The sequence below is a fragment of the Sinocyclocheilus grahami genome, unplaced genomic scaffold (genome assembly GCF_001515645.1).
Source record: "Sinocyclocheilus grahami isolate Dianchi unplaced genomic scaffold, SAMN03320097.WGS_v1.1 scaffold191.1, whole genome shotgun sequence".
NCBI lineage: Eukaryota > Metazoa > Chordata > Actinopteri > Cypriniformes > Cyprinidae > Sinocyclocheilus > Sinocyclocheilus grahami.
Window position 1 is genome coordinate 1,357,931 of NW_015505370.1, and position 17,607 is coordinate 1,375,537.

The window sequence follows — 17,607 nt, forward strand, 5'->3', positions numbered from 1 at the left end:
ATATATAAAAAGCAGCAAAACTTCTTGGGCAGAAAATCACCATATTAGAATGATTTATGAAGGATCATGTGACAGAAATAAATTACATTTTAAAATATATATTAAAAATATAACACTGTTCTTTTAAATTGCAGTAATATTTCACAAAATTACTGTTTTTTCCCCATATTTTAATCAAACAAATGCAGCCTTGCTGAGCCTATGAGACTTCTTTCAAAAATATAAAAAAATTGTACCAAACCACAAAGGTTAGAATGGTAGTGTTCTTAATAATGTTTCTTTGTATTACATAGTTCAAAATCTTACTGTGAACTATCAGCAACAGGACTTCTGTACACATTTGCAGTTTATTTTAAGATGCGTAACATGAATGTAGAAGAACTCGGCTAGCTGTGCTCCACTCTGTGCTTACATCAATTCATTATATTGCAGAATCGTTCTGCATCATCTCAATATTCTATATTTCAATACAGTATTTTAAATAAGCGTACTGGTATGTAAAACCTATGCACTGAGGAGACAGATATGAAATTGTGATTATAATTCGGCTCAGAGCAGCATTTAACGTGGCGCTCTTTAATGTGGTGTGGTTTAATTTTCTTCCTTCTCCTAGCTGTCAGGGGAAGCCTTGTAAATCTGAGCTACTTTTTCATCATGTTTCTTTCTCTCTTCAGCGCCTTTAAACGAGCTGAAGAGAGGTAGTGTTAGGAGACGGGAGGGTGAGGAGGAGGAAAAAGATTTACTGCACCTTTGGCACGACGGCCATTAAAGTCCTGATCTGGTTAATGGGGATAATGCAATCAGGCAGTGAAAACTCACCCCAAAGGCAAGGTTATCAGCCACACATTTGTTTTATATATTTATTTCGACCTTCGTCTCTTCCACATGCAGATGCCGAGTCTTTAGATGCATTAGCCGCATATGTTTGGGGGGGGGGGGGGATCAACAGCAGCATTAATTAAGCTTTGATTAATCATGGACTTATGCTAAGCTTAAAATGTATAAATAAACAAATGTATAAATATCTGTATATTACGTATCTTAATGGATTGATCTTGAAGTGGATCAGCACATTTTCATCTGTAACTACTACATGAGAGGTGCGTAAACCTTTTGCTGGTGCGACTATAGGCAGATAAGGATATCATGTGCATGTGTGTGTTTTTATTTATTTGTGTGTGTGTGAGCGCGTGACATGTGCCACACCAGTCTCCTTGGGGACATTTACCCCTCCTCTCCTAGCTGAGTGACGCTGATCAGGGTCGTTGTGGGAGGGCCTGACACGTGCCTACCCCTCCAGCCCCCCACCAGTACCCATCTGCTCCAGGCCGTGATGAATGCTGCTGTCGGGGGGGGCTGCTGAGCATAGTCATCAGGCCCCTCTGCTCCCACAGGACCAGTCACTACACTGATAAGTACTGTTATTGAAGGTAATTGAATGGAGAGTGCTCCTCTGGGACAGCCAGGCCTCAGGCGATGCTGATGATACCTCTGATTCCACTGCAGCGGCTTGCACAGATGATGTAACACACTTGTTTCTACTTGAGTAATTGTGGGGGTGTTTTTTTTAAATGGGGCATCAAATAATCTGGAAATAACTTGTAGGTCTAACAAGATTGCTAATGTATTTTTATGTGTTTAGGAGCAAAATAAGCATCAGAAATGTATTAATAGTGACAGGTAAGGGGTCTTCAAAACTCCCTAACCCTGAGGATTAAACATGAGTAATATCTTAAGTCATGCAGCTTGTTGAAGAGAGGTGTGTATTACTTTTCAGATTTAGCAGTGTACCAAAAACCGCTTAAACATCTTTGCAATTGTATAGCAAAACCCGGCAACCATCCTAGTATCATGATGGCAAGTTTTCTGCAGTAAAGTAGCACTCACATAAATCTAGTTAGTCTAATGTTTCCCTGGACAGATATCACGATTGCTGTTTATTACAGATGCTATGATAGGAGCACATATGGCTCAAAGACGAATACGTGTGTCCACGCTAAAGAAATTGATAAGTCTTTTAAAAATCTAATTTTATACATACAATAGAATAATGTGCCAAGTTGTATTTATGGGGAATTCATATGGTTTTGAAAAACTTGTGTACCATTTTCAGGAAATGACTCTAGAAATATCATGTGGTGTATCATAAAAAATATAATATTTCAAGTATTAAGTAATATTTGTTTATTTTGGACATTTCCTTACACTTTCAATACATGTGAGTGTGCATATCTTAATCATCTTTTTCAAACACATTATATAGTGTTATAAAAGTGTTCTATATAGTGTGTGTGTGTGTGTGTGTGTGTATATATATATATATATATATATATATATATATATATATATATATATATACAAAAAGTGTATACAGTATATATAATGAATTATTAATTAATAATCATGTTTTTGGGTAGTTGCACAACATGAAATTTTACAACCTGATCTAGCCTTGCCTTTTAATAAAAAGGCCAAATTATCTGATATTTTAGTGACTTATTGACCTTGACATGCAGTCATGAGGGTCTGCAGAGGTCCTCTCTATGATGTAGTTTCCGGTGTTTTTTCCCCCTACATGTTTCTGTATTTTGGTCATACCACAAGTTAAATATAATTTTTTTTGAAGTTTAGAAGCTTTGTTATAAAATTTTCCCCAAGAAATAATACTAAATGATTATGCCAAACTATTTTGCTATTTGATTTATTTTTTTAGGAATTTCAGTATTTTAATTATTTTTCCTTCGTTATAATATCAGGACAGTTTTGTCATTTTTGACGACCCTAAACAAAATTGAATTTAGAAATAGAAATTTTGAAACATGCTCATTATATAGGAGGTATATTCAAGTAGTTGTATGTATAAATTACATTTTAATGTATTTTTGAACAAAATAATAGATCCTCAGAAAAACTGGGTGTCATGTCACTGACCCATACATGGTGCTTCATATAGGAGGAAAACATGCTAAAAGTTAAAGATTCACGATTCAAACTTCTTTTGTTCATCAAACGAACAAAACTGGCTCGCAACATCCAAGAACCTCCTGCTGTTCAATCTGTTCTTGCACCCAGTATGAAGGTCACACCCGTCCAGCGCTAATGGCCCCAATGTTCACTGCCTCCTCCCGTAGATCAATCTCTTCTCTATTAAGCGGAGTGTGTCGCTGAATATGATTGCAGTGATGCTACCCTACCGTAGTAATGTGCTTCCATCAATCCATCAGAGACACCCGACCACAGGGGCAAGCAGTTATGAAGTGCTGCTAGATGACAGGCTGAGCTGGGCGAAAGCTCTCCTCTCCTCTGTCTTCCTGTCCACTCATCTTCCCCTCCCCTCACACACTATTCCTGCTGCTTTATGGCCTATTACAGTGCCTGACTGGAGTAGGGAATGTTTGTGGAATCACATTTAAAATATAATTCTTAATTTTCCTTATTTAATTCGTTTTGACCCTGACTTGCTATGACATCATTCAGACCTTTCGACCGCACAGATACGTCCGAGCTCGGCTCAGATTTGGACATGCACAGCGGGAGAGTGGAGGAAATTCATCTAACTCGCTCTCCGTTTTCTGTCCTAGCCACCACCTCTGTCAACAGATCAGAAATGACACCTTATTTCCATAAATACATTAGGAATTCATTGGATTTTCTTTCCCAGCTAATCATAGCGCCTGTGTGAAACCTTTTAGGGTTTTTAATGAATGAATTTTGACTGATTGCCTATTAATAAGGACACCTCTTGAACAGGGATAGGCTGTGGCAGGGCTGGCTGGCGTTCGTGAGCGCATGTGTTTATGATTCGTGGTGTCAAGCGGTTGGAGGGAGGGGTGAGAAGAGGAGCGCTCTCGGCTGGGACATTAAGAGGAAGCAGTGGCTCCCTTGGGAAATCACTCACCATGTCTGCATCTTAAATATCTCTGTGAAGTATCAATAAGTAGGTAATTGAATTTTGAACACAAACATGAGCATCAGGTGTATGTGTTCCAACGTGGGGATGAGAGGGTGGGTTTGTGTGCGAGCGTGTGTCTGTCCTCCCCCGTCCCATGAGGTTTAGGCAGCGAGAAGGGATGTTAAATCTATTAAATAAAGATTACTCCCCATAATAGCCAAGTGGCAGTTTCAGATGCGCAACAGGGGCACGATTAGTGTGTTTGACTTCTAATGAAAGTGAATTGGGGCAGTCAGGTTTTGGTGAGAATTCAGTTTAAGGTCCAGGGATTCATTTTCTCCTTGGACTTAAAAACAAACCGTCTTGTCTCTAGATGTGCTTTAATGGCCTCTAAAAGATGCTTACATTTCCTAAGATAAAAGAGCATTCATTACAGTTAAACTACATTGATTTTGAAACAGAAAAGTTTAATGGTAACATGTAATTGATCATATTTATTTTATTGTGTTGTTTGCAAACCTATGCATTTATTATTTAATGTACATAATAGGCTGTATGTATGTCTCTCTCTCTCTCTCTCTCTCTCTCTCTCTATATATATATATGACATACATAAATATACATATATATGCTATAATTAATTTTATAATTTATAATTTAGATAAAAATTATAGCTGTCATGTAATTTTAATCATGTTAAATATTAATTATATTGATTATAGTAATGTTAATCTATTTATATTATTAAAATATTAATAATGACAAACATATTCATTAAATTTTACATGTATTAATGATATGATTGTATTGAATTGTTAAATTTTATATTATAATAATATATCATACATAATATGTGATGCATAGATGTGTATACTGTATATTTGTCATTTAATAAAAAATCTAAATATTTTAATTATATACAATTCTCATTTTTTTTCAATCAATTTTCAATTTTAAATCAAAAATTTTGCTCATGTATCGGCTCATTTGTGTTACCGGTATTTTGCCTATTAACTCATCATGAAGCATATTTGCTTCATGAAAATAATCTTGAGTGTACGTACAACATCAAGAAGAAAATATGGCCTCTGGAATCCATAATATGCCAGTTAATATAGATGTCACCGGCAACAATCTTCTGATTAACTAAGTACAGAATTAGTAATTGACCTTTCTAATCAACTAAACAAATCTCTAACTCCTGCTAATCAGTATTGATCTGCCCCGTCCAGTGACAGCAGCAGCTTTGTGCATGTGTGTAAATGCTCATACTTGTCTCTGTGTGTGTGTGTGTGTGTTTGAGCGAGGCTAGCTGGCAGGACCCGCTACACTCCCCTTTTTAATCACTCAATGCAAATCATTTCCCTTCTGCTCTGACGGGATTTGAGGATAAATGGAAATCTAATTAATGAGTGGATCAGAGGGGTGCACTCTGGTGAAGGGGTCTCATGGGAGAATGCTTAGCCAGACAAACTCCTGTATTGTTTTGGACAGAAAATGTGAGGGAGATTGGGAGAGGGGTAGTAAGAGTTAGAGTGGGGTGGGTCGTTCAGCGTCGTTTCTTGGCAAAGCTCTTTCCCCCTGTTTGTGGACCCCTCCAGAAACCAGTGGCCCATTTAACAAGCGTTAGCTGCCCTATCATTGACATTAAACCTTGGATTAAGACAAACATTTACTTATGGAAAGCACTTGGAAGGCATTAATATCTCACAGTGAGACTGCAGTGTGAATGCTTGATGACTGCATTATCTTATAATGCTCATCATTACTTAAATGTTTCACTTATAATGGTGATATCTGTTGTATTAATACACTAAAGATTAGGTTGCATTTCAGGCTTTACTCCAAATTTTCTCAGGGATCTAATAGTCAGGAGTCAAGTGTTCATGTGTCTACTGTTTGAACCTATGCCATGGAAAGTAGAAATAATCAAACTGCTCTTAATTCCTGTGAATTTCCTGCCAAGTATTATTTTGGGTATTGTGTAACCTTTAATTTATGTACAATGCATTTTTAATGTAATGTAAACTGTAGTCGATTGAAAGAATATTAAAATATTAGTTAGTTCTATTTTAAAATATCTTAAAAATAATATAAGTAAATAAAATAAAACTGTTTTAATATACATTTGAAATATATTAATACATTTGAAATATATTTTCTGTTGTGGGGTCAGTAAGATTTTTTTTATTTTTTGAAAGAAACATTTTTACTTTTAGACTGCAAGCTTGCAATACATTGCATTGAAAAGTAACAGTAAAGACATTTATGATCTTACAAAAGATTTCAATTTCAAACAAAGGCTGTTCTTTTTAACTCTCTATTCATGAAAACAATCTTTAAAAAATGTATCATGGTTTCCACAAACATTTTAAGCATAAACAAGATAAATTACTTTTAAAATATATAGAAGACAGTTGTTTTAAATTGTAATAATATTTCACAATATTACTGCTTTTACTGTATTTTTGATCAATTAAATGCAGCCTTGGTTGAGCATAAGAGACAAAAACATAAATTCTTACCAAGCCATATTTAAATAATCTGAATCCAGATAGCATCATGTTTAATCCAGTGATAGACAGCTGAAGGTGAATCCACTGACACTTGCGCCTGTCATTAAGATGCCATACAGGGCAGCTCATCTAAATTACAAACCGCCACGTTATTTCGTTAGCTGCCGCCCAACACTGTGGCTTACCCTGTCCCTCACACCCATCACTTCCTGCCTGAAAAACACACCCAGCAGCTCATCAGTGCCTGTGTCAGCCTGACCGCAGGAGGGGTCATAGCCGTTACATTTCTAAACGCTCATGAGAGTTGGCTGTTGAATTACTGAAATAAATTAACTTTTCCACGACATTCTAATTTATTGAGATGCACCTGTAGATGGAGCTTTGAGAATGAAGATGAAAAAATTAGTTCATTAGAACAACTTTAATGATGTGCATTACATTTACTTCATACATTACTCGATCTCGCAATATACCATGGAAAGTTACTTTATCTCTGTCTGATAAGGTTTGGAGACTGTCTTTGATATCACAATATCCTATTAACCTTTTATTTCCTTTTCCAGCTCGAGAAATGACAAGAGGGAAATTCCTGAACATCTTGGAGAGACCCAAAAAGTGAAGACCCAGATGGTGACCGCTGACCTGTCGGGTCAGCTACCAATTGATTGTGAGCTTGTAAGGCAGAAAACAGTAGCATGATACGTAAAATTTTAAACGTTTTCACTAATATTCGACGGATTTGGGGTCAAAACACCATGACACCATAATCATTTTTTGGGGGGGTTTTTTGTATATAAGTTTAATTTCTTTAAATGACAGGCACTGAGTAGAAAGGGAACGATAGTGGTGTGCTTTTCAGTAAAAGTTCATAAATGTATTTATTTTTCACTCTACAGTTTAATACAATTTCAATTGTTTTAATAAAAATACAGTGATGTTTAAATGAAGTACAATTGGTTGTGCTCTTGTCTACATACCCCTTCTAGTTTTTTTTTTTTCAACATTTTAAAGACTTTTAGAATGCTTTTGGCATCCATCCAGTGACATTTCATAAAAGTAGCTTCCATAAAACAATGAGGGAGTTCATGAAGTAGCATTCAAACTTTTAATTAGGGCAATAACTTCATGCCTGTGCCACTCCATCGACTGCTCCATTAACGTCTCTCTTTTGTTTGGGACATGTAAAAGGCTTTGACATGAGAGTGCTTCCACACCAGTGCAAGGCCATTTTTTCTATTTAATGGGAATTGGAAGTTTTGAAGGCCCTCAGCACAAAACATTGCGTAAAAATAATATTGCTCATTGTCATCTCTGTTAACAAGACTTGACATAATTACTAGGGCCATTTCTTCTCTAATTAGCACACTTCCAGGGACATTGGTGCAAACGGTCCGGGAGAAAAGGGAATCAGACAGGCATGCTGAACGGCAAACAAAGAACGCTCTGGCAAGCGTAATTAGGTGAGACAGTGGCCAGGACTGTTCTCGGCTGGAGATGTCGTAGAAGCTTTGGCTGCGGTTGGCGAGTGTTCGCTCCTGCTCCCACCAATTCTTAGAGGTACGCCTCTCCCCCCATTGCCTAATAAGCCCCTAATTGTCTTTCTGATTTTTATGGAACAAGGAAGCTGCTGAGTTAAACCCTGCAAAGCTACTACTGGTGTCTGATCCCATTCTGGAGGACCCAGATTTGCCCTCATTTATTTTTTAACTGTCTAAACAAGCTTTTTTGTTGCAAGTTTAACCCTCTGGTGCTCTTCAGTCACTTTTGACCCAACAATTTTACTTTTTTTTTTCGGAATGGTACAAAACTTTTGGTGCATTGGCTATGTGAACACACAAAAATGGACATGATTGGAAAAGGCAAAATGGTTGTTAAAAAAATATAAAGAAAAGAAAAAAAAACACTTGGCCACTATAGGAAATCAATGGGAAATATGAAAAAAAAATATGAAAATACAAAGGATTTTTGGGGTACAATCTGCAAATCAGCCACAATGCTGGAAAAAAAAAGAGGACAACAATGAACGTATAAGCGAAGAACTTATGTAAGTAATATTAACAGCATGTACCTACTGGTTAGGGTTTGGTTTAAGGTTAGGGTTAGTTGCATGTAATTATGCATCATTTACTGTTATTACTACAGTAAGTAGATGTAACATTGTAAAAAGGACACTAAAGTAAAGTGTTACCAAATTTTGAGTAACAAAATGCTTTCACTATGCAGGTTTCAACTTTTGGCAAATATTCTCACATACTAGCTGAATGAAGGTATTTCTTCGTCCTGTTGTTGATCTATTATCTAATCTATTTCTAATCTGAAGTTTGACAGAACTTTGCACTTGTTGGTTCTGTACAATTGCATCTGTTACACTTTGTTGCCCTCATACATTGTGACAGTAGTGATGTGCAATGACTGTTGTGGCGGACCGGTCAGTAAACATCATGGAAGCTGCAGTTCACATAATGGCACCCGGCCTGTCAGATACTGTAGGTCCTGTCCAGACATCCTCCTTAAGATGAAGGTCATTCCCCACAGAGGGTCTGTCTCCAGAAACACCAGCACAGCCATAAACAACTGGTTGCCCTGACCTCGACGGGCCTTGCTGCCCTAACAAACGTCAATCCAATGTGCCCTCAGGCCTTTAATTAGCTGTCAATTAGTGCAAATTAATCAACTCCTCGCCTAATTAAGCAATGCCGGCAGGCAGCTTCCAAACACGCTATTGTGGGAGCTGTATGAGAAAACTGGAGCTAGCAAACTCTCTCTGCATCAGGGGGTCATCGCACCCTTGGCGGTTTGTGAGGGAAAGAACTCTAGTTTCCTTTTTTTCCACCTACTCAGCACAAGGTGTTTGCCATTATCAGACTGCTGTCCTCAGTGTCCGCTCTGAAAATCCTTAGTCTCAGGGAAAGGAGTTTCCCAGCCTTAGCAGTAACTTTAAAACACCTCACAGTCCGTCACTTTAGTTTCATTCAAGACAGGTTTCTTAACCTTTTAAAATATATTGTAATTTGATTTTGCTTTGTTAAAAGAACATTCTGGGTTCAATACAAGTTAAGCTCAGTCGACAGCACTTGTGACATAATGTTGGTTACCACAAAAAAATGATTGGGTTACGCTGATACAATGGAAGTTAATGGGGCCAACTTTTGGAGGATATAAAAATAAAAATGTAAAGCTTATAATTTTATAAAAGCACCTACATTATTTAGGTAAAACTTGTTTATTATTTGAGGTGTAAAGTTGTTTTGGCATTTTTACTGTTGCTTTAGGATTTATGGCATTGTGTTGTCATGGCAATGAAGTTGTAAAATTGGGTACAACTTTACGCAGAAAAGGTTAGTTTGTGATTTTTGTCCACACTAAAATCATTAACAAATGCTTTATTTTGGCTTTACTTTTGAACAGTGAGTATTTTAATGTTATTTAATTACGTGTTTGCCCCGTTCACTTCCATTAAGTGCCTCTCTGTAAGTTTTGTTGTTTTTAAAGAAAAGGAGGGATTATAAATTGTAATCAACATTATGCCACAAGTGCTCTCGGTTGAGCTTAACTTGTATTGAACCTGGAATATTTCTTTAAACCTATACTACCTTTCAAAGGATTGTTCAATGCTTTTGAAAGACGTCTCTAATGCTGATCAAAAATACAGTAGCATCTTGTAAAATATTACAATTTGAACAAAGTTTTCTATGTTAATATATTTCAAGATGTAATTTATTCCTGTGATGTCAAAGCTGAATTTTCATCAGTCATTAATCCAGTCTTCAGTATCACAAGATCCTTTCGAAATCTAATTAATTCTGATTTGGTACTCAAGAAACATTTCTTAGTTTTTTTCGCTGTTGAAAATAGTACTGCTACATTTTTGTGGAAACTGATATATTTTTTCAGGATTCTTTGATGAATAGAGAGTTCAAAAGAACGGTATTTATTTGGAATAGAAATCTTTTGTGACTTTATAAATGTCTTTACTGTCACTTTTGTTCAATTTAATGCATCTTCACTGAATGAAAGTATTGATTTCTTTTAAAAATTCTTACTGACTCAAAACTTTTGAATGGTAGTTCATAAAACGTAAATTATGACTAAACTGTACCTCATTTATTAATATATTTTCTTGTTCAAAAATGACTCACTATAATTGCCCCATGAAACGTTTAACAAACTCAGATATGTCATTAAAAGAGAGGGAAAGCAACTTGATAAGTCTTTTCAGGCACAGTATTGATTGTTTTCAGTTTGAAAATGAATGATCGTAATAAAGGTCACATCAATTCAATTAATACAAAACAATATCCAGTATAATATCAGAGGTTCTGGATGAAGGGGAACATGAGTGGGACTTTGGGGGTTTAGTTGGAGACACTCCTCTATGCTGCAGCCGGTGTGTGTGCTTGGTGTACAAAAACAAAATGCAACATTAAAAACAATTCATCACTTCCAATACATTGCAAATACAGAATTATGAGCAGAAGAGCACAAGTGATTCTTCATTTAGATTGCCTGGCATGAGAAGATCAAGCACCAGCAATCTGTGCAGAGGCCAGACTAATGCAATACAATGTCCCTATAATACAGCCCCATCCCAAAGCTCATTACCTTGCGGTGACCTTCCAGCATCGAAAGTTCTTCGCAAAGACAAATTCGTCACATTATGCTATAATTGTTACAAGTTTGGACAAACTCTCATTTTAGCAGCTTTGAAAAAGTACACAAGGGTTGTCGCCCCATATTTTTCGTAGAGGTCAAGGCAGCGGTGTAATTTGCCATCCATCTGTCTGACTAACACGATCGCTTTTTCAGTGTCTCAACTGCTTGCTTTGTGTTTGTATGGCGGATTTCACTTAAAACAAGTAGGCAACAGGCCCAGAAGAGACCGAATATTCAGAGAGGGGCAAAACAAATTTTGCAACAGCTGTTTGCCTTTTAATCTGCCACCATCAGATCTTCCAGTCTTTGATAGGCCACCCAATCTACACGAATGACTGAGCTAAATCTTTCCTTAATCTACAGCCTTATTAGTTTGTCCTCTTATGCATGTAAATCAGGGTGCAGTCATTTTCATATGTAGATGGATTATTAAAAGCCGTGGAGGGAGAGTGGGTTTTTTTCTTCTCACAATAAACAACAAAGCCAGGCACAGATTACAGCAGAAGCGATGGCTACGAGAGGGCAGGGAGCAGTTTGTAATTGACAGAGCGCTGTAGCCTTGTGAATAGATGGGTTTATCTAGACCGGGTGATGTGGCATTAGCATATCTTGATGACATTGATTTCTTCATTACCCTTAATGAAATTTCCACTTAATGGCTTCTAATTAGTTTCAACTGGTGCCTATGTAATTGCAGCGGTAATATTTTGCTCAGCGGCGCGGGGTTTAACGCTTTGAGGCAACGCGGAAACGCTTGCGTGAAGTTTTATTCTCTTGCACCGCTTACGCATTTGTTGTCTAAATTTGCAGATCACTCGTTTGCTATATTCCTATATGGGATTAAACTTTACTTCTGTGTGCCTGCCAGTTTTGATGATCATTTCATGTAATTGCAATGGAGCCAGGCCAACAAAGAATTAGCATGCATGGGTAATTGAATAATGTCCCATAAGACTACAAATCACATGTTTTTTCTGTGTTTTAAACTGTGCAAACAGGATTACCGTGCACCTTTATTAGTAATATTCGGGGTAGGGTTATTATCAGGCCACTTCAGCAAAAACACATCTCCAAGTGTTCGGTGTGGCTACTAATTAGCCAGAAAAGCCTCAGATCTGGCGCGCTCGGGTCTGACGCACGCGTCTGACGTTCTGCTGCTGTCTATGAATCATGCCGTTTATTTATGCATCAGCATCAGCACATGGCACTTTGATAAGATTGGTGTTATCTCTGTCTCCATCAACGGCTCGCTGCTCATTTCCATAAATTATCTCCCAGTAATTATCTGTCCAGATGTCCAAATTGTGCCACAAATTATCTGCAAAACGAATCAAAATCCCACTGTAATTTAGTAATAGCTGATTAGACCTCGGTGTATTAAAGAATCTTGGATGTAATTAATAAGCTATATTTTGCGGTCTGTTCAAATGGGTAACTGTTGCAACAGTTCTTCTGAAAGTGTAAGAATAATGTAAAATATACACATTTACCTGGACTTTCCCCCATAAATGACAATTACCCTTTACAATTAAACATAAAAACGTATGTGTATTTCTCAGAATTTCTTATAAGAATTTTACGGTGATGATACGGTGATTTATGACATAAATAAACCCGTTTTTTCGTTTTCTGATTTATTTATTTGTTTCATTCAAATTAATTAAGAAGCTGAGATTCTTGAACATGAAATGTTGCCACTATATCTTAAAATAAACAGTAACGCATGTAAAAGTAAAGCAATGTTATAATGAGATTCAATATCGTGGCCCTTTTTTCCTTTTGTTAATGAAAAATGCATGTTTTGTTTAGATCAAATGGAATACCCCTTATAAACTTTGTCTTTTTTGGTGAAATTTGGAAATATTCTAAGAACTTGACACGTGTTTTTATAATCTCAGACATCCTAATTTGAAGGACCCATTTAACTTCTCCTTTAGAGCCTTGCACTTATGACCAAAGCCTTTTATTTGAAGCCTGAAACTGGTTTTAGCTTTTGCGAAAGAGGAATATAGCGATACAAGAATTATAAGTCCTCACAGGTTCTGTAGCATGATCTGCTGAATCCTTCAACACCCAACAGGAATTCTTTAAAATAGCTGCAATCTATTTCAGTGACAAACATTCGATCTTATATGATTGAGTTATTGAGTTACAGATTTATTTTTATTTTTTCAGTTTTGCTTGTTTTTGTAATAGTAGGTTATTTTAGTCATTATGATTTGGTGTATCAGGCGATGCTGCCTCACAATATATATATATATACATATATACTATGACATTACTCCATGCCCTTTTCTATTTCAGACATTTTCCTTTTATTTTACCATGTAGATATAGGCTACACGCAAAAATGGATTCCTAAAGTCGTTTATATAGACCTAAATGTTGAAGCCTAAAAACCGAAAACATTTATCTATCGACGATTATTATTATTACTTAATTTGAGTAAATTTAATTCGAAATTTAATTTCGAAGTGAACTCATTTTATTTGCTAATTTTGGTTAAATGTCTGATTAACACATAATTGCAAGCAAGATGTGAATGAATGAAATGACATGATGCATAAAAACAGGCAGAGCAGCATCCTGTATCCTCTGGAATTCTAAATCACTTCCTCGCCGCTGATTGGCTGTTGAGTTTTGACCCTTGTTGGGATGGACCTGTTGGATAAAAGGAGAATTTCTATCGGGATCATGCGTATTGCGCCGTGGATGCCTGTGCACAAGGGACCGACTCGTATGTGAAGAAGGGAATAGTCTCGGAGGCATCATGACGGGAAAGGATGGGGCTGTTTTGTCGGAAAGTTTGAACAAATCAAAATCAGTGTGTGCCGCTGAGAACGGGAGAAATAACAATCCACATCTGTCAAAGAGCAGCACCACACATCCGCACAAATGCACGGGCTTCGGCATCCAGGAGATCCTGGGACTAAATAAAGAGTCGTCCTCGGCTCCGCGGAGCACACTGGACTCGTTCCCTGCCGGGGCGCACCTTCTAGCCAGCAGGTCGATGCTCGGTCCAGCGGGTGTTGGTGTCGGGATCGGGATGGGGATGGGATTAATTGGCCCTGGAGGTATTCCATCGTTCTACAGCCAGCCCGCGTTTCTGGAGGTGCTGTCAGACGCGCAGAACGTCCATCTGCAGCCGCTCAACAGGACAGTGGGACCGCTGGAAACGAACCAGTCTGCAAGCTCAGGTGAAATCCATGTTCAAGGCCTGCTCGGGGGGTTGTCCTTGTGTAAGGCAATTGGTCCAATTTCTCGTTTTTTTGTTAACAGAAGGCCTAAATCTATTATTCTTGTTTCTCTTCTGTTCTATATTATTGTTTCTATTTTTATGGAAATCTGTTGCCTGTTTTAAATGGTATTATTTATGTTAAATTGTGATCATTTCCCCCCAAATCCTACGTGACTATCATCTTCAAAACGTCGATTTTGCTTTTAAAGTTAAATGGCTAACTGTTGCAAAACATAACATATTTCACATTTTTATACATCAGCCATTTTAAATAACATGTCCCCCGATGTTACAGATTCAGAGGATGTCTCTTCAAGTGAAAGGAAAATATCAAAATCTTCACTGAGCCAGAGCAAGAAGAGAAAAAAGCGACGACACAGGTAGGCTTAACGCTAATAAAATCAATGTAAAATGACAGTAAAACGACAGTGATCAACTGTATATCATTATTTTATTAAACAGCCGAAACAACAAAAGGAACGTGTAACGATGGTTTGGCAATCATGGCCAGTTTGAAATCAGCTGGAAAATAACATTTGAGGAACAGACTAACTGTGGATGCCCAAGATCCCTGTCCTCTATTTAAGGGCGAATTCGTTTTTTCGTAATGAGTTAAAGGTTCGTAGGTTTTAAAAGGCAGTCAAAATATATTTTTTTTCTTTATAATAATAATAATTGTCGTTGTAATTTGTATTTTTATATTATTATATTTCAAGAGGCATTTGGATTATTTTGTTAAATTTAGAAACACAGGCCTACATTATGATTTTCAGCGTTTGACATGTTCAGGTCTACAAATTAAAAAAATACAATGAAATAGACACATTTGTATTCTATATTTTAAAACCTTAAAGAAAACATATCTCTTGTAGCTACTGACCTCGACATTTGCGGATAGTCCATTCGATTTTAGTCGTTATCGAAATACAATTTATGCGTTATGTTTCTAATATTGATTTCCTAAGACAACTGAATGTTGTTGTTTTGTAGAACAATATTTACATCTTACCAGCTGGAAGAACTGGAGAAGGCATTTAACGAGGCTCATTATCCGGATGTGTACGCCAGAGAAATGCTGGCCATGAAAACCGAGCTGCCCGAGGACAGAATACAGGTAGTATTCTATATACAGACACTCGCCTTTTGAATTAAATGAGAATATAAGAGAACCACTCTTTTTTATTTATTAAATAAAAAGCCTACACTAATAATTTCGCTATATGCGCCTGTATTCAATGATCCTTTTTCTGTTACAGGTTATTTGACGTGTAGGCTATTTATTGATGTACAAAATAAGTTAAAATATTCTTGGTCTTTATTGTATTTTGTTTTTACATCAAGACTTGCCCTGTGTAATTCCTCGAATTACGTTAGCTTTTTCTATCTTCGTTTCTCTGTTTTTTTTTTAATGTTTTTTGCTTTGGTGCATTTCCTGTTTTCACATCAACATGACTAATAGGCAGTTATCAGCATGTTTTAAATTATTTACCATTAAAAAATGTAGACCAAAAAAGGGGGGAAATCGAACAGGCCTAATAAAAAAAATGCAATAAAATAAATCCGGTTTGGTAAGGGTCTCTTCTCTGAGCCTAATATGCCAGACGAAAAACTCTGCCACATTCCTATCTCTTATGAAAAAAGGAAGCACCAGTTGAGGTTTCTCAGATGCCTTCGCAGGACCTGCCTCAGATAGGCTATGCTCAGATATGTGGACCTACTCAAGGAACTTTGAAGTGCCTCAAAACCTTTCCTCTGCAGCGCGTGGCCCATTGTTGAGATCGTGCCGGAACTTGTTGGTTCCTCAGAGAACTGACCTTTTCTAAAGGGCCGCCTATAGGTTCTCAGTGAAGGTCTTGGATTAATTTAGTCGGTTTGTGGGTTAAGGGTTAGTCAGGCTAATTTCCTGAAGTCACCTGCAGAAGGTGAACAGGCTATCAGATGAATATCAGTGGTGCGAATTATGGGAGTTAGAGCCCTCTATAATTAGCTAGTCTATGCCGCTAATTATGGATTTTTAAATAAGGTAATCTTTATTTTCATACGTAAGAAAGTTTCCACTAGGTTAGGCTATCAAACGTTTCAGTAATTACAAAAGTTAGATCCTACAAGTTTGTCAAAACGAGTATTTTCGCCTGTAGCGATCACGAAATAGGCGAATCGCTATAAACTCTGCTCGCGAATAGTTCGTCAGTTCAGTCGATAAAGCATGGCAAATACTAGCATCATGTATCACTTTATTATAAATGTTGGCCTATGAGATATAATGGTGCCAAATTACACATTTGCGCTGCGAGTCTGCGACTAACCTAAATAGCGCCTCGAAATTACCTTTAATAGGCTATATAGGCCTAATAATTTGGAATAGGGCCTACGTTTAATCCGTTTAAAAAAACACCAAAAAACCTTTAACATAGTCGACCATCCTAAAAGTCAATGTACAATTCACTTATCGATCAAGTGCAGCATCCCACTCGGACAGATAATATCTCATCAGCCTCAGTTAGATGTGAAACAATTTGCTCTCAGTGTGTGTGTGTGTGTGTGTGTGTGTGTATCATGTCTGAGTGCGCTCGAGAGAGAGAAAGGCACTAACGACCTAATCAAGCAATCAAGGCAGAAGAAGATTACTGTGTGACCTGAACCATCCATCTGCTGGCACGCCTTTTAATTTCCTTCTCATTACGGTGCATCTCGGTGAATAAATAATAAGGAAATAAATAAATAATTCTATTTCAATCCAAAGTAAAATTAACATCTAATTTTCTCATCGAGTGTAATTAGTTAAATGAGAAAAGCTTGCCGTGTTCCAGGGGAAAGGATGTGGGGAGTTCAAATGAAATAACTAACGTTACATTGAATTTATTAGCACGGGTCAATGACGCTGCTCTCTGGGGTCCTGCTCGTTTAATTTCCCGTGATATTTGCCCGCCTGTCCACCATCGATTGGGCTCGAAATTAACTTATTTTTCAATCAGCTTGTTCGTGCCCTTGGGGTCGTCTCTCATCGCTGTCTCCACCCGCTTTCTTTTGAGCGCCCGATAACCAATTTCTCCTCAAAAAGTATCTTGCATGAAATGAGGGCTATCATCATCGGCATTACCAGAAAGATTGGAAAATGGTTTTGATAATTTCTTATCCCATGTCTGGCCTCTCTGGACCCGGGAGCCCCTCCTTCTCTCCTCAGTCAGAGAGGAGGGGAGGTGAGGGGAGAGGAGAGAGGGAAGGGGAGAGGAGAGGAGAGGAGATGAGATGAGGGGAGAGGAGGGAGAGGAGAGAGGGGAGAGGGGAGGGAGGAGTTGGAGGAGAGG

General features: G+C 37.4%; 2 protein-coding genes across 7 annotated transcripts in view; both read left to right on the forward strand.

Moving 5' to 3' along the window:
* LOC107594798 (protein lin-52 homolog) overlaps nucleotides 1-7,316 on the forward strand; it is a 12,635-nt gene extending 5,319 nt beyond the window's left edge. For 3 of the 5 annotated variants that reach the window (XM_016284979.1, XM_016284980.1, XM_016284981.1), the window contains one exon: nucleotides 6,972-7,314. In XM_016284979.1, the coding sequence (XP_016140465.1) occupies nucleotides 6,972-7,027 (56 nt within the window). In that variant the 3' untranslated portion in view covers nucleotides 7,028-7,314. Of the gene's footprint in view, nucleotides 1-6,971 lie in introns of all 5 variants that reach the window. The other 2 variants (XM_016284978.1, XM_016284977.1) reach the window with 2 other exon arrangements.
* Nucleotides 7,317-13,604: 6,288 nt separating this feature from the next.
* LOC107594855 (visual system homeobox 2-like) overlaps nucleotides 13,605-17,607 on the forward strand; it is a 6,351-nt gene continuing 2,348 nt past the window's right edge. For both annotated transcript variants that reach the window (XM_016285064.1, XM_016285065.1), the window contains exons 1-3: nucleotides 13,605-14,258; nucleotides 14,595-14,679; nucleotides 15,290-15,413. In XM_016285064.1, coding sequence (XP_016140550.1) covers nucleotides 13,832-14,258; nucleotides 14,595-14,679; nucleotides 15,290-15,413 — 636 coding nt within the window. In that variant the 5' untranslated portion in view covers nucleotides 13,605-13,831. The remainder of the gene's footprint in view (nucleotides 14,259-14,594; nucleotides 14,680-15,289; nucleotides 15,414-17,607) is intronic.